This window comes from Diprion similis, chromosome 11 (assembly GCF_021155765.1).
Source record: "Diprion similis isolate iyDipSimi1 chromosome 11, iyDipSimi1.1, whole genome shotgun sequence".
NCBI classification, from domain to species: domain Eukaryota; kingdom Metazoa; phylum Arthropoda; class Insecta; order Hymenoptera; family Diprionidae; genus Diprion; species Diprion similis.
In genome coordinates, this window is record NC_060115.1 from 11,351,053 (window position 1) to 11,371,251 (window position 20,199).

The window sequence follows — 20,199 nt, forward strand, 5'->3', positions numbered from 1 at the left end:
GTTCTGTAACTAAGATTAGTGGATCAACACCAGATACATGGTAACATTGAGTTAGATCCTTCGCATTATTATTGTTTTAAGGTAATGCAAACAGAAACTCCAAACAATATTTTAATATTGACTGAAATGAATACCGATTATGTTTTGTAGCTGGAAATAGCAGTAAAGGTTTAATAACCGTATTCAAGATATTTTAAAAAACATTGTCGTTCACATAATAAAAAAGTTGTTAAAAACCAACTTGCACACAATATTTCTGTTAAAAGAGTAGTTGACCTTCTATGTCAACTATGGCAATCCAATTAACAATTATACAAGCCTTTGAAAACATTTTTAATTGTAAGTTAATCAATAATCATAAATTATAATCAACGTTCCTTAACGTCTCACTGATCATGTGTAGAACTTAGAACTTGGAATATACCAACAGCTAGCTTTCAGCATCACAGAAATTTACAAGCAAAATTTGAATCGTCCTACTGCCCAAATTAATCAGAAATCCAATCCCTCAATACTCAAGGAATTGAAGAATCAGAACAAAAAGAACAAATCGTACAACTATAATATTGGAGCTTATAAAAATGGAAGCCAAAAACTTAGCTATCAGTTGAAGAATTGTCACTCTCGTTTAGGCGACTGATAAATAACGGTTTGTTAGTTTCCTCTGTAGGGTTTCCTCCATCTGGAGCTTGTCGAGTGACTACAGACACCGATGAATCGGATGACATTACGGAAACACTATCAACAACACCTTGCCTTTGTTTAATAGAAGACGTATCTAAGGAAAGTGTAGTTGTTGACTCTGTACTATTACTAGTCATTAAATCATCAGAATTTAGTTTATCAGCTTCCGTAACGTCAATATTTTCGTCAGTATCATCGGACACCCCTGTTGGTGTCATTCTAAAGAAATCATTACCTTCTAAGCTTTTTGAAGTATTTGCCTGAACTCTGTGCTGGCTAACCCCATCCGTGACCAAAGATGTATCAATTTCAATTAAGTTTCTAAGTCTACCCAACCCACTATTGATAGTAGCATTGAAAGTTTCTGCATATCTATTGTCCAACTCTTCTATTACAACTCCGTCATTTGTTGCATTTAAATTTTCCACGTCTTCATTAGAATTATTTGGGTTTGAAAAAGAATCAGATACGTGAACATTAGGAATTAACTGCTGGTACAGTAAGGGATTGAAAGTACTGTCCGAATCCATATGGCGGACATTAGAAGTCAGCAAGTGTGTCGTGAGCTCGTCAAATTCAGTAAAATCATCATTTTCCTCAGCGACTAATTCCTCACGAATCATCGTTGATACCTTATTTCTTTCATGTGTTATGTTGCTCACAGTAGTATCGGCAACATTGTTATTCTCATTGACATCTCTCGTTACCACATTAAGCTGTAAATTGATAGACGATGGAGTCTGATTTTTATAAGTTTCAGTACGCTGAATGTCCTGATGCTCTGTTTGCGTCGGAACAGTTCTCATATTAACTTCTTGATTACATTTTCTATTAGTGTGTGTATTGTTTTGTCGAAGACTAGCGATAAAATCGTGAATATTTCTTTTGATTGGAAAATTTCCTGCTGGTGGTGGTGCCGACGTCAGAGATGTTAATTTATCTAGTAAATGGTTTATGTGCATTCTGGCGCCTCTTGTAGGTTGTTCAGCTACTTCGTCTCTCACATAACAATTATTAGAGTAGTCACCATGTCGATTCCCACCATCAAAATGTCCATTCGAGAAACTCTGTCTGGACCGCACGTGTGAATTTGTAGAGTAACCGGTGTCTGTTAGATTTGGATCCGTACTTTCTGTGTTAGTGTTGTAATTATTTGGAACGTATCTATTGTGGATATCGATGAAAAAATTTGAATCCCGATATCTATTTGTTTGAGAGCATTGACTAGATAAATTGTTAGTTGCTTGTGGTAGAGGTTGCCAATCTTCTACATTACGAGGCGCAACTCTTACAGAGTGATCATTCACAGTGTTTCCATTTTGATGATGTGCAAGCTCTAAATCCGGCTCATCAGCATCGAAGTCAGGATCAAAGTCAACATCAAAATCTTCATTTGTCACATCGTGCAATCGAGATTTCAATCGTTTTGTAATCTCATCCAACTCCGTCAACTTTTGCCTGTAATTGCAAGTCATGCACATAATAATTTACAATGCAAAATTGTGTTACGATAATTGCTTATATCTGTGTATAAAAATATGAAAATCCATAGACAACAACATAGTAGGTTTGAACTCACTTGAGTGATTGGGACAAAAACGTCATAGAAACATCACCTAGACTATGACCGATGTCATTTCCTGGATCGTTTTCTAATTGGCTATAACTCGTACAAAATCCATCATTATTGGTAATAGTATGGTTTTGTGATATTTGTTCTACAGGAGGAAGAAAAGTTTCTGAAAGAACACCAGTATTCTGTGGAATATAGGATGCTGTCAATTGCGATATTTGTTGATGTGGAATACTTGTGCTAGAAGTCGATTTGGTGAACATTGAGATATTTTCCAGCGGTGTAATAGTGACCTATACAAAAAAATACGGAAATAACAAATAATTATTTTTTCTTCAATATGTTGACGGCATTCGTTCAACGAGGGTTCATATTTCATGTACTTACTTTTATCTGACCGTTGCATTTGCCAGTAAAATCCATAATATGAAACCAACCGGACACAAGAGGAAACCCAGCAAGTAATATGGATAAATCAACAGCTGCAAAACCAATAACTATATCCCTATTCAAGTCAAAATTTGAATTTGTCATAGGATCTGACAGTCGCCAGATCTTTAAAATCATCCTTTTCTGCTCCTACAACATAAATTTCATATCAGTTAGAACTAATATGACGTGCAATAAATAGATTTTTCCAATTATAAGACAAGTTCAGAAAACACATCTGAATTCATCGACATATCTTTTTCCCAAAGAATAATATGTGCCAAGTGTGCAATTTACATATTTTCAGCACTTGTGAAGTAAAACATCAGACGAATACCGAATTTACGAGAATAAGCTATGAATGAATAAAATCATGCATTACATTTACGAGTAAGTCAGAAGAGAGACGTGTATCGCATCTCCATTCCCACTTTGGACTGCAGCTGTTAGGAAAGATGTTCGTGATTTTGTACGAGCCAAATTCTGTTCCATTATCTTGTTCCACAGGTTGAAAAGTTACATATGTACTTGGCTCAACAGCTCCTTCAATTTTTTCTACTTTAGGTAAGTGCAAGGCACATTCAATCTCTACATGAGCCCTAAATGATGATTCCTCATCTATGTGTATCATCATATTTCTTAAATCATCACGTGTAACAGATTTCTCTGTAATCAGTGGTTTGGGATTTGGGTTTGAGTAACTTGTGCTTGGAACTTGATTTACAGTATCATCATACTCTGCGCCAACTCCAACACTTCTATACATCTCAGTGGGCATACCGTAATTGTCTCTGGGGCTACTTTCCAAAGAAGAAATACTGTCATTACTCAATGGCTCTAAGTCAATTTGCTCTACAATATTTGACAATTTACAATCATTTGGCTGAACGGTGTGAACTTCAGTTGCAGTATGACTGCTAACCTTGGGAACATTAAGTGCTTGAGCCAAATGATCAACTAGTGCATGTAGAACTGAACTTTGTGAGCCTGAGGGATCATTTTGAACTTCTCTATTCAAAGTATCAAAAGACTTCATATCTTCAACGGTGGTAATTTCAGTCTGTGATTCTTGAGTTTTTTTATCTTGAGGAGCAGAATAAATTTCTTCTGTGTGAAAGTGTTGAAATCCGCTATCAAATCCTTGTAGGAAATCTGTAGAAGTGTGAGGATTCTCATGACGAAGCTGAATTCTCTGATTAACAACTTGACTTTCGCCTGTAGACATGTTAGATTTCTCTGTATTCTGAGAGGCATTCCTCAAAGAACTTTGAATCACACAAGGCGTTATGTTGCAGTCTCTAAGTCCTCTGGTCATTTCCAGAAGAGCGATTTGATCCGCAGTGCCAAGCGCTACCAAAGCCAGTAGTTCTCCACAAGAGCGGCCAGTTACCGGTTCAGAAATCGGAACCCATCCATCGACGCTTATAACAGGATACTGAAAAAATATTATCACATAAAGTTGATTAAATTTTGTTTGTGAGTTGTTACATCATCTGTCAGAATTTATGTATTACCTTTGATAATAAAAGATGTGGAACCACTAAAGAATCGCGATAAGCGACGTATAACTGGTGAACAGGTAGCTTGGCAATACCGAGTAAATTGTCTTGTCCTGAAATATTTCTACTCCAAACTTCGGTAACAATGAAGTTATCTTTTGTTCTATCCAGTAATTCTTGTCCGTGCAACAATGGAACTAGCTGAAATACAATTGTACACAATTTTTGAATGCAATTACTTTCAAATTCATAACTGATATAATAATAAATTGGACAAACTTACTTCGTGAAAATGGTAAAACGGATTCTCGGTATCATTGCACAATTGGCTAGTAGCTCTATCTTCTTTCCAAAATGCTCGGCATATTAAGTACGTATTTAATTTGGGTAATCCTTTACCTTCAGCTATGTATATCAATCCGTGTAGAAGTGTCTGTATAATCATATAATTAAACCGTAAAACATGATAAAGAGGACTATTGACGGTGAACACCAATTACAGAAATAGAACTCACTTTTTCTTCTTTATTTTCACTAGGTTGATCGACTTTTACATATCTATCTTCTGTGTTGCTTTGCCTATTCTCTGTGACACCGTTTTTGTTACTCCCACTAGATTTGCTCCCACTGCAACTATAAGAGTACTTAGAAGATGTTGAAACCCTACTGTTTGGCTTTGAATTGCTACCAGTCGCTGATTTCGCTTTGCTTCCTGTTGTACTCGGTACCGATGATATCTCATACACAGGAATATTTTGCTTCGTAGATGTTACTGCATCTGGTTAATTATAAAAATACATAAATTCGTGAGTTTTAAATTTATTTATTCATTTTTACAACCAAAACTAGAATCCCAAAAACTAGAGTTCTTAGCATAACTTCAAAACTTTAATTCAACTGAAGCGGGCAGTCGAGTACACAAATGCTCGTTAAAATTGAATAAGACTGTAAAGCCTAAGCATCTAAATTTTTTCTAATTTTATGATACGTTAAGGCTTATAGAAGTATAGATCTAGAACTCTACTATTTTATGGTATGTAAAAACAGTTCAACAGCTTGTGCGAATCTTCAACTTCATTATCGGACAAAATACAACAATACTTACCAATAAAATCCTTTCCAAAGTGAATCCCATCACAGCCCAACTCTAAATGAACTTTTAACTCTCCCATTTTTATACCTTTGTTAACTATTGCTAGCTTTTGCGTTGTACTGAGCGTTTCCATTTCTGCAACTTCACTTACATAAATTGATCCAAAACCTAGTAAGGTAGGCGACCTTTGATTCAAATGTCGATTAAAAACCTTGAACTTTAAAGGTACGTCCATATGAATGTAGGGTTTTGGCAGGTCAAAGATCGCTTGATGATTGAAATAAATAACTGTAAAGCAGATATGTTCGTTAGCTTAATACTAGTCGATTACGTAATGACGATTTATATGATTTTTGTATGTATGGATTATTATAAAATAATACAACATAATAGTTATTTTTTCAATAATCGTGACTCTACCTTTTTAACATTTGATTTTACAATTTAATCCCACAAAACAATATAATGTAATACAATAACGCTTTGTTTATTCAGGCAAATTACATACCTTGACCAACTTGTTTTTTGGAACACAATTTGGTGGGGCGGCTCTCACTGCTAGATTTCCTATTCGGTTTTTTTGTAAATGATGTATCATATTCAACGAGGTACGTCACTGCTAATGGGATGCTATCACCGCCTAATAAAACGTGAAAACAAAACTTTCAGGAATATACTGCAATAATATATACAATTGTTACGGAATAAAAGTATAAAAGTCTACACCTGCTCCGTGCAATAAGCAATAAAAAAAAATGTAGGAGATTGCATGATATATTAAGGAAAATTATTCTACATTAGTAAAACATTCGCATGATGAAAGAATGGAAATCGTTGAAGAAATGTAAAACGAATTATGGTTCCGATTTCTAATCTCGCACCTGCATTAACATATAAACTGAAATTACATTAACATACGAGAAACGCAAGATGATCGAACTCTTCGGTATCCTGGTGGAGACAACGTTAGGGACTCTACGACAATCTTCATGCTGTCTATATGATCAAGCGGCGATGATTCTGAAATATTCAATATTAGCAATTGGGTTAGTAATGTGACGGATAACTGAAAGAATATCATGTGTGTTATCAGATAACGGCTACCTCTAGACTTATACGATTCTGAATCCTTGGAAATAATTTCATCCACAACTTCTTGAGGCTTGTTCATAACAATTTTTCTTTGATTACAACGTTGCTGGCAGTTATAGCAAGATTGAATTGTTTCAGAAGCTAGATTAATCAAGCTCGGCGTAGGAGATGTAGATCTCAATGTTTCTAATGCCTTGCGCTCATCCAACTGGCTCATTCTTTTTCCTGGAAAAACACATTCGATTTATTGAAATTGTACGCTGCAAATGGAAACCACATTTAGTCTTCAAAATCATGAAGTGAATGCGCATGAAATACAAAATTAACATCACATACCAAGAAAGTATTCATAAAGCTTGGCTTCATTCTCAATGGAATTGTCGAACGTAGGACTATCTAGAGCAGAACTTTCGCTCAAAGCTAAACGGTCATCGCTACAAGTCTCTTTGAGAATGGCTCCCCGTAATCTTTGTGCTCTTGCAACAACCTGGGCGACAAGTTTGTCAGCGACTTCAGTGTTAAATTTTTTCAATGGCATCTCACTCTCCATTCGCTTGTCTTTCAATACAGACTTGTATATATTGTCCATATACTTAGAATTACTCATGGCTAACGCATTACTTGATTTATTATCAAAGATCATTTTGTTTGATTTCTGTAGTTTTTCGTCGTTAACTCTCGGTTTTAAATTAATTACAGGATGCGATGCTTGATCTTCAAACTGTGTTTTCTGAAATTGTTTAATTTTTCTGGCAGTCTTAATGCCTTTAGTCATGTTTGTAAACTTCAAACCAATATGAACGTCTCCTAATCTATTCCCAGCCTCATTTAAAATTGGAAAATATCTAGAGTATCTTTTACTCTCGAATATATCCAATAAATCGGTAACGTGCGCCGTGGCAATAACCTGATGTGTATTTTCTGCCACAACCACAAGCTCTATTGTCCCACAATTTTTCAGATACTCTGCAAATAAATCGACACTTGTTCTCACAGCGTAAGTCTCTGTTGTATCTTCGTCTAGTTTTTGTGAACCAGTCTTGATGTCGACTGGTCTAGAAAAAAATAAAAATACACATTGAAGAAAACAGGTTGAATTTGACTAATTAAAGAAAGGATATTTTTCAACCACCATGCACGGAATGAGAATTGAGTTTATAATTCAGTTAGTTAAAAACAACTCCTAAACAAACTGAACTAAAACCAAGCAAAAGGTGAAGCAGAGGTTGATAATTTATATGAAGGTTAACCTATGAGTAGGCTGGATTTGCGGTCGGTGATTTCAAAGACGCGCGGTGAATGACACGTGTAATAAAATTATGAATAAAATAAATAAATAAGGAAGAACCTAAATTGCGCACTGTCGAGTTCACCCCACCAGGAGGCAAGTATAGTTACGTCTCCCGGACTTCGTCTTGACCAGACAATTTCGTCGACGGTGAGGTTCAGGTATCCGTGAAGTTTCCCCTCGACCAGTGGTGGAAGAGATCGTGAAACATTTACTTCTGAATCCATTTAACGGTTTTAAGGTAAATCATAACGTTTTATTGGCCGAAGTTGTCGTCACATCGGCTTAATTCAAACGTAATCTTTTGACAACCGAACAACACGGTTCCGTCGTTTATACAAGTTCATGACGGCCGCCTTAGTCTTCATTTGCGCATGCGCCACGCGTGACGCAATTACCCAACACAGTTGCACGACTTAATCTTTATACTAATCAGTGCTCTATACATGCATAAAATATATAGATCACAGATGGCGCAGCGATCACCGCGATCACGAAACATCATAGGCGTATGAGCCCGCGACTTACGAATGATTGTGAAAAATGAATGAGACATATTTCTTTTTTCATCTTTGCGTCGTTTTCAATATTTTAACATATTTTGAAGATATTTTCTACAGCTTTTAGAATGACATTTCTTACAGAACATGTTGCGGTGCTCTAAAAATAGTACCAATTCACCATATCACAGCGGCCGAAGCCTACTTAATCAATATTTCATAAGACTAAAAGTAAAGAGATAAAGTAAGGTATTGAGAATATTACATGTAAGGAGAAGATTTATTTTCTTTATAAATCTATTATACATATTTTCAAATAGCTATAAAAATAATTAGAAAATAGATTCACATTTAAGAAATAATAAGAAATGAGTACAAATGGAGTAGAAAAAGTATGAAAGCATTTCTTGAGATGATTTTTTGTGTTTACTCGGTATTCTTTTGATACATTAGGCATAATTGACATTGACACATTTTATTGTTATAACTTGGCAATCGGTCAATGATAAAACATTGTATTATAGGCAGAAGGATTTTGCTAATGAATGGTGAAACTACATTACAATCTTAAATAATAATGCTGAAATGCATTTGGTCGCTCTATGCGAGCTATGTAAAAAGTTAGAACTCGAACCATAGATATTTCTGAAAATGAAATATAACTTTAGGCAAGAATATTTCAATACTCTACCTGCATCCAAATACAACAGAAGGTTAATATGATGCAATAATATACACTTTTTTTTAAAAATCTAACAATTTAACAACTCCTGTAAATTTACATATTTGTACATTTATATCTGTAGCTCAAGCATATTTAGAAAATCCACATGAGAAATCATTAATTCTTATACCCGAAAGAGTATGCATAGTGAAAGTGAAATACAAGCTCTGTAGTATCACTTTGGCACCACTTGTATCATCGTCAACTGATATTTGTAAAAGACGTGGCATGTACCAAGTTAAATATATACATAATATAAAATTTTGCTACATCTTTCATGTTAGTTTTTATTCGCAAAAATTAAAGTCCCTAAATAATTGAAGGTTTATAACACTTCCGGGTAGTTAGAATTGTTTGGCAGAGATTTTTTGTATCAGATACATTCTCACTTTGTAAAAAATCTTACACACATTCGACTTCGAATTTCGAACCGTACTAAAAAAAATATCAATTTGGGTCCGATGATTCGTGGCATCAATTTTTTTTAATCATATTACAACTGGCTCAAGTTGAAAATAACGCCATTCCAATCATTTTGCCGATTTAACTTCACAAAGAATCGGGTACACATTTGTTTTATCGTTTTTCATTACATCCAACCATATTTGCTTACTTGATACATTCTTGGTGTAAATGCTCATTGAAACGTGTGCCAAAGTTAACGACATATTATTAAAGCAGTCCGCAACATGCTTACCTAAGAAGCAGGAGGAACAAGAGGTATCGCGGTAATATTTTCGTCATTTAGGTTTTGCATACGAAAGTTAACGTATTTGATAAATTCACATGTGCATAATAATATTGATTGGTAATAATTAGTAAAGATATAGTGGTGTATGCATTATCACCTATATACATATATGTATACCAATAGTTATTATAGCCGCCACCAATAATTAATTATAGATTTTGCGTATAAAAATAATGCAGCATTACTGTATAAAGAAACAGCAATGATTTTAATACATGCAAGAATGTAATCTTTGAAAGCTTCTGAGAAACATGTTTATACATTTGATAAGTGTAATAGCGTTAAAGAAAAAAAGAATTGGAACATGTCCAGTCACAAATAGCAGATCAGATACACTGGATGTAAATACATCAATAACGATATTAATAATAGTTTTATATTTTTCTGAATATAACAATAATAAAAATAATATTATAATAATTATGAGAATGTGCCATAAAATACTTAGATCATATACTCTGTATACGTTCTCCTTTAAACTTTAAGATTAAATACCATCCCAAGGAATTGCTCGTAGTGGATTGTTATCACTCCATCTTGATCAGTATCAAACTGTCTAAAGGCCGATGTCAATGTCTGTAAGTGAAAACGGTAATAAATAAATACACACTTACAATAACAATTTAATGATAAATCGATTTTATTATTTTTACTAACGCAAAAAAGGTTTTTTATTGGCTACTGTTGAAATAGTTTATTGATACCGAAATTCAGTGATGTTACTGAGCAAAGATTAAACAGTAGAATGATTTGGTGTCAATAAGTCCTAATTTACAATGACTCATTATTGCCACAGAGATTTTATTTTCCAAACGATACATGGATCAAAATGTGATTCAGAGTATGCTTACGTATAGAACGATGCAACATTGGATAAAATCGTCAAAATATATAGTCCCTCTGCCGCCACGGTCATACTTCCGTATAAGCGTATTGATTATATGGTCTGACAAACGATATCCAAAATTGGTTAGTGCAGTTTTGAGCTCATCACGATCAATATTTCCGCTATTGTCACGATCAAATGATCGAAAGCAACTCTGCCAGTCAGTAACGTATTTCCACAAAGCTCCGAATTCTTCAAAGCTGACCGTTCCAGTTTGGTTTTTATCAAACATACCTGGAGAAGCAGGATCGATTTTGTCAATATCAAACATACCTGCATGGAGAGAATCATCATGACTGACTTATTACATACGTATTAAATGAGAAATAATGTCATGCTGCGAACAAATATTTTTTAAAAATTTTACTCATTCTCAACGCAGTCAGTGACGAACAATGATTTCTGACTACCAAGAAGATCAGACATTCTTTTTACATGCTTGAGTAATGTCTTATTGCAACAGTTGTTGCTACCTGGGCAACAAATTTTCAGATCAAATTTTGGCTCTATGCAGTGAGGTTTATTTGCATCTCAGAAACATGCTCAAAGCCATGACGTTCATGTGGCATAATAATTGGAGGCAGTATCATTTCTCAATGCTTAGTAATGTGTGTCAATTAAACTTTATCAATTCTAGCTTAACTATAGCTTTCCAGACTTGGCAATCACAAAGTGAATGAAAGTTCATGATCTCACAAACATTTTAATAGTTTCTGCACATTGATTTGCTCGTATAATTCAAGTAATTATCAGAACTGCCAGACAGTTTTGAATATTCGTAGAAATCCTTCTATTTCAGGGTTTAAATTCATTAAGTAGTAATCTTAACCTGATACCGAGTAATGTGTGGGAATTTTCTGGTGTCGCAGGTCAATGGAAATGATGATAAATCACACATTTAAATTCATTACGGCAATTCAAATTTCCAGTGCGATTGATTCATGCAGACAACTTCTTATCAGATAATTGAAAGATAAAGATAAGATTTATTTGAGAGAATATTATTATTTATGCATATTAATTTGAAGAATTTAATTTCAAGCAGTGAAACAGAACAGCATAACGATGAAACAAATGTAACGTCTTTTTGAAACTTACCTATCATCAAACGAACTGTTTCAGGATTAAACGGAGTCCAGGTACCATTGGAAAGGGCTACTTGAAGTTCTTCGGCTGTTATTGATCCAGAATGGTCTTTATCAACTCTGTGGAAATGAATTACTTCTAATTATCAGGGGAAATGAGAGGAAAAATGAATAACAGTATCGGCATTTACTGACCATGAAATATTATCACTTTCATACGTTCTTTTTCCGCCAGTACATGTGATTAGAAAACCACAGAAGTAACGGAGTTAAGTAGACGATAGAATCGTCTCTCCCATTTTCAAAACATTCCCATTTTCTAGCAGTACTTAATATAAGTCTAATCGAAAATACAAGCGAGGTTCTTAAAAATGAAAAAATAAAAATCTAAACGTCATCTGACGCCGCTTATCAATCGAGAGGAAAAAAAATATGTTTAACACCGACTACGCGTCACGTGCAATCATTTACGAATATCAAGTCTCGTTAAACTCCCAATAGAAACAGTTTGTACGTATTCATTCTAAAAAGATGACAAACTTACCTTTGGAAGACATCCCAGAGGAATTCACGACTCGGCATCGGTGAAACGAACGTCATTTTGCTTGCTTTTGGTTTACTTTAGGCGAAGCCGGGCAAAATAAAACCGTTTCGTATGCACGGTTCACTCAAATTACGAGGTTCCTGGCCGACAACAGAGCCAAGCCCACTGAAATATGTCCTGTTAATCGGAAATGCTCTTTACTACTCTTTACTAACCTACGTCCTACGCACAATCGGCGAGCGTAGACATAGAGAGGAACACTCGAAATACACGTCACACTACTGTTAGTCACGATTCTCGGAAAGACTCCGAAGCAGCCAATGAGAGGAAAGCACTCAACTCGCGCATGCTCTGTACTGAACCGTTTGGTGCATGTGGCGCTCTCTGTAGGATTTTTAGTGGATTGAGTAAACAGCTGCAGGCTACAGGCGGGTTGATACACGGTTGATAACATTTACAGTGCGGGAAAAATTTAAAAACTGTAATAGTGTATGTGAACTATACCACACAAATTTTTTCGTGTGACGTCTGCTCACAATAATCTTTTTTAACAACACCAAGCTTGGAGCGAATTATATTTACGAAATATTTATATGGACGAATTAGAAAAATTTATAAACGGTTATCCATAGGTCAATTTTCGTGACCAGTTCTCTGTGGGTAAGTAGGCCAGAGGCCGTAGAATTCCGTAGCTTTTTTATCGGCGAAAACCACTTACCCCGCAATCCCATAAGCCCATCTGAAGCCGTTTTTAAAAGTTGTCAGTCGACGTTCTGAAGAATGAAAATAATGAGGGTTTGAATTTAGAATCTCCACCTGACTGAAGAAAATGTTAAAAATAGACTATAATAAAACCTGAATGCATTATTTCGAAGTATGAATAAAAACTTTCAAAACCATAAATGCACGATTATTGTCTTTTATGATTTCTCAAACGATTTAGGCTGCATTTACCTCAATTAACAACAATGATGATTTGCCTTCATTTCGTTCTGTGGATGAAGATTGAAGGATAAGTGAAACGCCATCAGGTGTATATGCAGATACGATTTAAATTCCGCTTTCAAATAGTTCAAACCGTTCGAACTCCCGTCTCGAAATATCGGTGAATGCATTCATGCATGGTTACGCCTGCGTCGTGTTGCCGAGACGTAAATTGAACCGCAAACTCGTCGGAAATTTCCAATTTTGCAGCTGTTCGTCCTGCGCGTGGTCCTGCACAACGGCATCACACTACGCATTTACATTTTTGCAACTGTCCAAGTGTCATCACGCGAATCAATTCTCTTCACGATTGTTGATAATTCTTCTGCAGGATTAACAAAGTAGAGCTTACCTGATCAAGAGTAATTTCCCTTGCAACCGCGACTTTCTCACCTCTTAAACATCCTCCAGCCATGAGTATCATAAGACAAAATTTTCACCCCGAGTGTGAAAACGCTTTAAACGATCAAATTAACTTGGAATTATACGCTAGTTACGTTTATCTGTCAATGGTTAGTATAGATAAGTCTTGTTTAATTTAATTACCTAATTTGTTGCCATATTTTCAGGCCTATCACTTTGATCGTCACGATATCGCCTTACCTGGTCTCAGCAGCTACTTCAAGAAGGCATCAGATGACGAACGCAACCATGCTATGAAGTTCTTGGCTTACCAAAATAAACGTGGAGGCAGAATCATTTTCATGGATATCAAATGCCCCGAGAAGGGTGATTGGGGTACCGGTAAAGATGCTATGAATGAAGCTCTGAACTTAGAGAAGAAAGTAAACGAGGTATGGTAAAAAATAACAAAATTATTAATGCAGCAAAAATATTTCTGCACTATATAGAAGACACGTTTGTGACAAGCTGGCTTCTTCCAGATTTATCAAGCATTAGCCATTGAATTATTTATTTGCAAACGAGTTAGTATAATTTCTTTCTTCAATTTGCAGAGTTTGCTCAATCTACACAGCTTGGCATCTGGCCACAATGATCCAAACTTTTTGGACTTTTTGGAGACGGAGTTTCTGCAGGAACAAGTTGATTCTATCAAAGAAATTGGAGACCATGTCACCAACCTTGAAAGGGTCGGTGAAGGCCTGGGCGTTTTTATGTTCGATAAACAGTTACAGGATTCAGACTAAAACACACCATTTTCTCCTTGCGGAAATATTTGCAATTGATATTATTTTTTACGATAATCTGTGATTATTAATTTTCTGTGATTTAAAAACTTCTACTACTCAAAGTATTTGCTGTATCTAATATTTAAATCTTGCATATCAGTTGCTGTAATTTACTATAATTGAATTATACACGCACAGTTTAGGATAAGTTTTCTGCACAAGTACTGTCATGTATATGGACTGATGACTGGTTAGTGAAAAAGGGCTTTCCGCTTTATAATTAGGTAACTCATATAGTCAATTTGAATTGCAATAATGTAAACGCGCATATATCAAGGTTAATCAACATTTGATATCGATAGGCTTAATACTCAAGTATTCTTTGACTTTGACTAAAGCTTATCTTTAAGAATATATTGAAGTATTTTTTTAATATGTGTGCTTCTGCTTAAACACCCTGAGTATCTTAGATATTCAGAATTGAACAACTCTATCTTGAAATACTAGTTATCGTATTTCCAGATAAATTAAGGGCATATATATTTATCTAAATTTTTTACGTCCTCACAGTATTTGTCAAAGAAAGTACAGAGAATATTGCATTACTTTTATTAAGAAATGTAAAATAAATTGAATGTATTTGTCAAGACAAGCTTGTAATAATTTTTTCACATATTATACCTTTCCAATGCTGGCTACATTTTGGTTGAAATAAGTGTGACAAAGTATACATCGAAACAATTGCAGCAAGCAGAATGACTGATGGAAAGTTTTGTATAATTTTATTGCGATGTAATGACCGACTATATGCGTTGGGACTCAAAATTCAGAACAATTGTCGTGAAATTAAGTATTTGCCAAATGTAACGTAGTTGTAGCATAATGATGAAAACTTTATTCCCCCAATATCGACGGTTGCACGTGTTGTTCATAACAAAAAGTTACAATATTTACAAACTGTGCTTAAGCTCCCTAATTTTGTGGTCACGATGGCATATCGGTAGCTGGTAAGATATAATTAGAAATACCTTGCCGAATATATTTCTGACAGTTTGAGAAATATTACTACTGCCTGAATACGAGACACATGAAAAAAACACATTATATCAAAGACAAGTAGTTATTTGATGATGTTCATGATATTTGAATACTATATGGTCAAATCCGACCTCCAGGGTACAATTGTAATGTAACGATACTGTGAAAAAAATGGGATAACATATAGATGAAATATTTTCTCTTGACAATAGCGAGCGGCAATCAAACTTCAATTTTCAAACACGAAATTTTACAACAAGATGCAAAGATGATTCAACATCTGGATCGTCTAATGCTGGAGATCCGGTAGAGTGTGGAAGTCTGCCAGGTCTATGGCCTACAGGAAATAGAGCTAATTTTCAGTTTCATCCAGAAACGGAAGCTATTATGAACAGACAGTTTGCTACGGAAATGAAAGCTTTTTATTATTACCTTTCTATGGTGATTATCAATAATACTTAGTAACGTTGGATATTTTACCATTGCATAATTGTTCATAAAATATGTGGGCTTATATTAAAGCGCATCCAAATACTCTTGATGACCAACTTCAACGATAGACAAAGTTAAAAGCAGACCAGCTTATAGTTTGGAAATTTTATCAATTCACACCCTGATAAATTTCTATATTAAATAGTTTTAATGTCCTGTTGAGTCACAGAGATTCAAAATGTTGTTATAAACGTAGGCAGGCTACTTTGGTCGGGTGGATGTAGCTTTGCCAGGATGCGAATCATTTTTCAAACAAATGCATCATGAAGAGCACGGACATGCTCTGAGATTTTTTGACTATATCAAAATGCGAGGTGGATTAGTCAATCTGTGTGCGATAGAAGCGCCAGTGAACCAAGACTGGAAATGTCCATTGAATGCATTTAAGGTAAACAAAGTAATATAGAAGCTTGATACACGATTGTAAAACTTGAAGAAATCTTCGTTTCAGGCGGCTCTTGAGCTAGAACTCGAAGTGGCAGAGAAGTTGGTTGAGACAAATCACATTGCAGAAAAGTATAAGGATTTGAATGCAAGTGATTTCATCGTAACTGGTTTTATGGAGGATCAAATGAAAAGTGTTAATGACATCGGAAGACTCGTCACAGTATTGTCTGGTGTCGGAGATCAAGCTCTAGGGAGATTCATGTTTGACAAAGACTTACTTGATCATTACGTGATGCCAGAGTTTAATATTCTTAAGAAGAAAAAGTGATAACAATAAATAAAATATTTAGTCTTTTATTAATTTAAAATGCGGGAGTCAATTTATTTCATGGTAATGATATAAGATTAAAATTTAAAATCGTTGCCGCAGTATGAGTTGATAGAAATTAAAATTCCTTAACATTTTTGATCATTGGGATGAAAATTACATTAATTTAACAAATCTGAGTTAGTATTAACGCACAAAAACAACAAGTACTTGTTTGCCGTGATATTTTATTTCGACTAAGTGTAATCGGCATAGGTATAGAAGTGTCAAATGCGTAAAATTCAACTCAAAGTAAAGTCAAACCTTATTTGGGTTTACAGTTTCGTATACTTATTACAGTTACTAGTCCCATCCAAATTCTATATCTTCAATCTTTATGTTTAACCCTTCCAGCGACGTATCAATTCCAGTGTCAAATCCGTCATCTAAACCGATTTGCTACAAACGACGAAAAATTGCTTTCCCATTGATTCGTTAAAATTGTGCTTAAAGTAATCCTTGACACCAACCTGAAGTGCAGCAATTTGCGACGGATCGCCAACTAAAAGTATTTGGGTTTCGTTATCTGTTGAGTTTTCAGTTCCATCTGATATCTTGATTTGTCCATTTATCTCGAACATTAACTGCTGAAATATAGAAAATGAATTATCCCTAACAATCGCCGTTTAGATTGAGCGTTATAAATGTTTTATAACCATTTGATACTCAACATGTAGAAGAGTTGAGAACATACACATTTTCAGTTTCTCGACTCACGTTTGGTATAGTAGAAATTTTTCGTTTTCCTTTGGTTTGATTAGCCAAATCTAAAGCATCCTTCAGATAAATGTCAACACCGTCTTCGTTTTCAACTAATGCATGGGCTGTTCTCTTATGCATCACAAGTGTGCTTCCTTGCCTGTATCTTCGGAAGCAAATTTTACATTCAAATGGCCTCTGTTGCGTGTGTACCTAAAAAAAGTCATAACTCAACCATCATGTAATAATTACAGGAAAGAGAAAAAATTTCCCTTATTATCAAACAAAGAAATTACTACAGTACAGAAAAATCATTGCATCTAAATCCAAACTCAATTTTTTTTATGCTTTCCATATACCGTTATACCTTTGATCAATGAATAAATGTTTTATGTGTAAAATGAAACCACAAACAGATGTTGACAGTTGATTATCATGTACACGGAGGTGATAAAAAGTACATTTTAAGCCACGCTAAGTAAAAACCGTTAAGAATTTACCAAATGATGTTTGTAGAGACTAGAATATTCGGTGAAACGTCTGCCGCAATTTTCGATTGAACAAACGTATGGCTTTTCACCAGAGTGAATCCTTATGTGATTTTTGTAATTCGTCGCACTCGCAAAGGCCTTTCCACATTTTGGATGTGTACATTTGTACGGTCGCTCCCCGGTATGAGTTCTCACATGAACCTGAAATAGCAGATATGAAAACTTGATTAATCCATGCGTTCATACATTTAAACGTCAGTTTGCGCTACTTTTGTGAGATTTTATATCTTACAGAAATGAATTCATTACGTAAATTGAGAGGGCACCTTTCTGATATTACTCGTGGTGAATGATCGCCCGCATCCGTCGAACGGACAAACAAATGGTCGTTCCCCGGTATGCGTCCTAATATGTTTCAACAAATCACCCGAGGTTTTGAAACTCTTGTTACAATCGTCGGTTGGACATTTGTATGGCTTTTCACCAGTGTGTGTCCGCAAATGTGCTTTGAGGCTGTACCCAGTTGAAAAACTTTTCTTACATTTTGAATGTGAGCACCTGTAGGGTCTTTGTCCTGTGTGAGAGCGTTCATGGACCTGAAAAGATTGTTTTATCAAAGGAATTGAATCCTAACGGTAGAAGCTTTTGCGTTTTGCATCCACGTAATCGAAAAAAGAATTTTCTTTCAAAACAGTTCACGTGGCTTACAACTACCTTTAAATGATGAGGCGTACTGTAGACTTTTGTACAACCTTCCCTTGGACAGGGATGTTGATTCCTCAATTTTGCTTCGGACAGTTTATTTATCACAATCTTCTTCGATTCGTCTTCCTTCAAAGTTTCTTCCGCAATCTCCCACAGTCCCTCATCAACGTCGACGTGACCAGCGACCATATACGCAGTCCCATTGATAAGTTCAACCTGTGGGTAACTATTTTCACTTTGCTCATCGGAAGCAGCCAACTGTGTTTGTAGAAACGAGGATGGGTCCAGTTGAAATTTCAACGTTTTTGCATCCGTTAACTCTGTCAAATCTTGCAACAAAATTGTACCTCCGCCCTCCAGTTCTAATGCCGATTCTTCATCTTTGTACTCTTCGGATTCTGGAAAGACAAATGTGGGGCTAGTATTAATAAAATTGATAATGACAAATACAAATAGTTTTTGGTACTGCAAATCGGTATTCTATTAGCTACTGACGAAACAATTTGATCAATGTATAATTACTTACCATCTTCTTCATAGTTTTCTGTAACAAAAGCCTGCGTGCCATCGGGTAAAGTAATCGCAGTGAATGTTGTGCCGAGTAATTGATCGTCAAGTACGAGCTCCTGAACTTGACCATTTTCCGATTCCTCGTCGTCCACCATTACAGAAAGACATTCTAATATATCGCCTGAATTGTCCTGCGAAACGGGACATGCGATACAGTTTGTAGACGCCTGTTTACATTTTACAATTGAGAAATGTTTCGACTATTTTTTATTTGAAATCGTTGTTTATAATAATATGATTATACCTCAAGTCCTTGTAGAAGTGCAAAATCTTGTTGGATGTTTGGATTTTTGGAGGTCTCGACCGTCTCCTGGGTAGACATAATTTTTTGTTACCTCTGTATTGGCACAGAAGTTTAGGGACAGAATAAAAAATGGTTAAACATTTGATAACAATTTTTCGTAGGACGTTCACGTTGAAACGCAGGTATATAATTTCAGTATTAATCTCAGGGTGGTTCGAGTAACGAGTATATGAATAAATTGTCACGTAGTATGTTTATAAATAACATTTTTGAAAAGTTTTACGCAAGTACGCGTAGCGAGGGTTATGTTTTCAAGGGGGAACAAATTTGTCTCATCACTCGTTCATCGGTGGAAAATATTCCCTTCAAACATTTCACAAATGAATCGCCATTTTTCTTGCCTCGTTTTATTAATATCGCGGTAACAAATCGTCTTCTTATGTCACGATATCAAGTTTTCGTGTCAAATATCGCGTTGTTAATGGTTTCTCGTGTTACTTTGGATAACATTTTTTGACAGTTTAATGACAAACGTCAAATTTTAACCCCCTTGATTATAAACGGCAAAAGAATCTTGGGAAATATTACCCATAAACTCGCCCGTGGAATTCACCCGACAACCAGCGCGAGCGGAACTTGATCTGGCGCCATTTTGACGTCACTCGCCAACTCAAATACGAAATACTGAAAACTACCGACGCTGGGCGATATTTCCGAAAATCATTTCTTGCGCTAAAAATGCGTTAATTCTCAACCGGTTTTTGTTGATTCTTACCTTTAGTTTTCTATCGAACGATCGCTACATCAAAATTATCGATAATATATTTCATGGCAAATTTTACTTGTAAAAAATCTTATCACTTAATACCCTAATTACGTCCAATGTATGTGTATCTATATTTACACACATACAGCTATAATTAGAATACATGTAGATTTATGAT

General features: G+C 35.3%; 4 protein-coding genes, 1 long non-coding RNA gene and 1 pseudogene across 10 annotated transcripts; 2 read left to right on the top strand and 4 right to left on the bottom strand.

Moving 5' to 3' along the window:
• Nucleotides 1–70: 70 nt before the first annotated feature.
• On the bottom strand, nucleotides 71–8,001 carry LOC124412245. The gene is made up of 13 exons (XM_046891970.1): nucleotides 7,719–8,001; nucleotides 6,707–7,425; nucleotides 6,383–6,595; nucleotides 6,197–6,298; nucleotides 5,787–5,918; nucleotides 5,291–5,566; nucleotides 4,701–4,963; nucleotides 4,469–4,618; nucleotides 4,201–4,386; nucleotides 3,069–4,121; nucleotides 2,645–2,836; nucleotides 2,264–2,550; nucleotides 71–2,142 (listed from the first exon to the last, which is right to left on the bottom strand). Exons 1-13 carry the CDS (start codon nucleotides 7,883–7,885, stop codon nucleotides 597–599), a joined length of 5,286 nt encoding a protein of 1,761 aa, XP_046747926.1. The 5' UTR covers nucleotides 7,886–8,001; the 3' UTR covers nucleotides 71–596.
• A 601-nt stretch (nucleotides 8,002–8,602) lies between these two features.
• On the bottom strand, nucleotides 8,603–9,847 carry LOC124412254. The gene is made up of 2 exons (XR_006929778.1): nucleotides 8,897–9,847; nucleotides 8,603–8,845 (listed from the first exon to the last, which is right to left on the bottom strand). It is a non-coding gene; the product is annotated as an uncharacterized LOC124412254 (long non-coding RNA).
• Nucleotides 9,848–9,928: 81 nt separating this feature from the next.
• LOC124412253 (programmed cell death protein 6) lies at nucleotides 9,929–12,417 on the bottom strand. Of its 2 annotated transcripts, none has more exons than XM_046891983.1 (4): nucleotides 12,149–12,417; nucleotides 11,618–11,724; nucleotides 10,485–10,753; nucleotides 9,929–10,209 (listed from the first exon to the last, which is right to left on the bottom strand). In XM_046891983.1, exons 1-4 carry the CDS (start codon nucleotides 12,202–12,204, stop codon nucleotides 10,108–10,110), a joined length of 534 nt encoding a protein of 177 aa, XP_046747939.1. In that variant the 5' UTR covers nucleotides 12,205–12,417; the 3' UTR covers nucleotides 9,929–10,107. The 2 variants fall into 2 exon arrangements, with proteins under 2 accessions (XP_046747939.1, XP_046747938.1); XM_046891982.1 differs by having other exon boundaries at nucleotides 10,485–10,792.
• Nucleotides 12,418–13,368: 951 nt separating this feature from the next.
• LOC124412477 (soma ferritin-like) lies at nucleotides 13,369–14,763 on the top strand. The gene is made up of 3 exons (XM_046892366.1): nucleotides 13,369–13,644; nucleotides 13,702–13,926; nucleotides 14,089–14,763. The coding sequence occupies exons 1-3, from the start codon at nucleotides 13,546–13,548 to the stop codon at nucleotides 14,278–14,280; spliced, it is 516 nt and encodes a 171-aa protein (XP_046748322.1). The 5' UTR covers nucleotides 13,369–13,545; the 3' UTR covers nucleotides 14,281–14,763.
• A 134-nt stretch (nucleotides 14,764–14,897) lies between these two features.
• Nucleotides 14,898–17,041, top strand: LOC124412475 (annotated as a pseudogene).
• LOC124412473 (zinc finger protein 143-like) lies at nucleotides 16,791–19,934 on the bottom strand. Of its 5 annotated transcripts, none has more exons than XM_046892360.1 (9): nucleotides 19,844–19,934; nucleotides 19,256–19,348; nucleotides 18,968–19,178; nucleotides 18,451–18,839; nucleotides 18,063–18,332; nucleotides 17,746–17,937; nucleotides 17,264–17,458; nucleotides 17,017–17,130; nucleotides 16,791–16,945 (listed from the first exon to the last, which is right to left on the bottom strand). In XM_046892360.1, exons 2-9 carry the CDS (start codon nucleotides 19,331–19,333, stop codon nucleotides 16,850–16,852), a joined length of 1,545 nt encoding a protein of 514 aa, XP_046748316.1. In that variant the 5' UTR covers nucleotides 19,334–19,348; nucleotides 19,844–19,934; the 3' UTR covers nucleotides 16,791–16,849. The 5 variants fall into 5 exon arrangements, with proteins under 5 accessions (XP_046748316.1, XP_046748314.1, XP_046748317.1 ...); XM_046892358.1 differs by having other exon boundaries at nucleotides 17,017–17,133; XM_046892361.1 differs by having other exon boundaries at nucleotides 17,017–17,133; nucleotides 18,968–19,142; nucleotides 19,844–19,933.
• Nucleotides 19,935–20,199: the final 265 nt, after the last annotated feature.

Coding starts and splice junctions, on each gene's coding strand:
- LOC124412245 (XM_046891970.1), bottom strand. CDS start 7,885: ATGGATTCAGAAGTAAATGTTTCACGATCTCTTCCACCACTGGTCGAG. Junction 6,596..6,706: donor GCTTTATGAATACTTTCTTG/GTATGTGATGTT, acceptor GTGTTTTTCCAG/GAAAAAGAATGAGCCAGTTG. Junction 2,837..3,068: donor CTTCTGACTTACTCGTAAAT/GTAATGCATGAT, acceptor TTTATGTTGTAG/GAGCAGAAAAGGATGATTTT.
- LOC124412253 (XM_046891982.1), bottom strand. CDS start 12,204: ATGACGTTCGTTTCACCGATGCCGAGTCGTGAATTCCTCTGGGATGTC. Junction 11,725..12,148: donor CTCTGGGATGTCTTCCAAAG/GTAAGTTTGTCA, acceptor TCATTTCCACAG/AGTTGATAAAGACCATTCTG. Junction 10,793..11,617: donor AACAGTTCGTTTGATGATAG/GTAAGTTTCAAA, acceptor CTCTCCATGCAG/GTATGTTTGATATTGACAAA.
- LOC124412477 (XM_046892366.1), top strand. CDS start 13,546: ATGAGTATCATAAGACAAAATTTTCACCCCGAGTGTGAAAACGCTTTA. Junction 13,645..13,701: donor GTTACGTTTATCTGTCAATG/GTTAGTATAGAT, acceptor CCATATTTTCAG/GCCTATCACTTTGATCGTCA. Junction 13,927..14,088: donor TAGAGAAGAAAGTAAACGAG/GTATGGTAAAAA, acceptor TTCAATTTGCAG/AGTTTGCTCAATCTACACAG.
- LOC124412473 (XM_046892358.1), bottom strand. CDS start 19,333: ATGTCTACCCAGGAGACGGTCGAGACCTCCAAAAATCCAAACATCCAA. Junction 19,179..19,255: donor CACTTCTACAAGGACTTGAG/GTATAATCATAT, acceptor AAATGTAAACAG/GCGTCTACAAACTGTATCGC. Junction 17,134..17,263: donor AAATTTCTACTATACCAAAC/GTGAGTCGAGAA, acceptor TCTATATTTCAG/CAGTTAATGTTCGAGATAAA.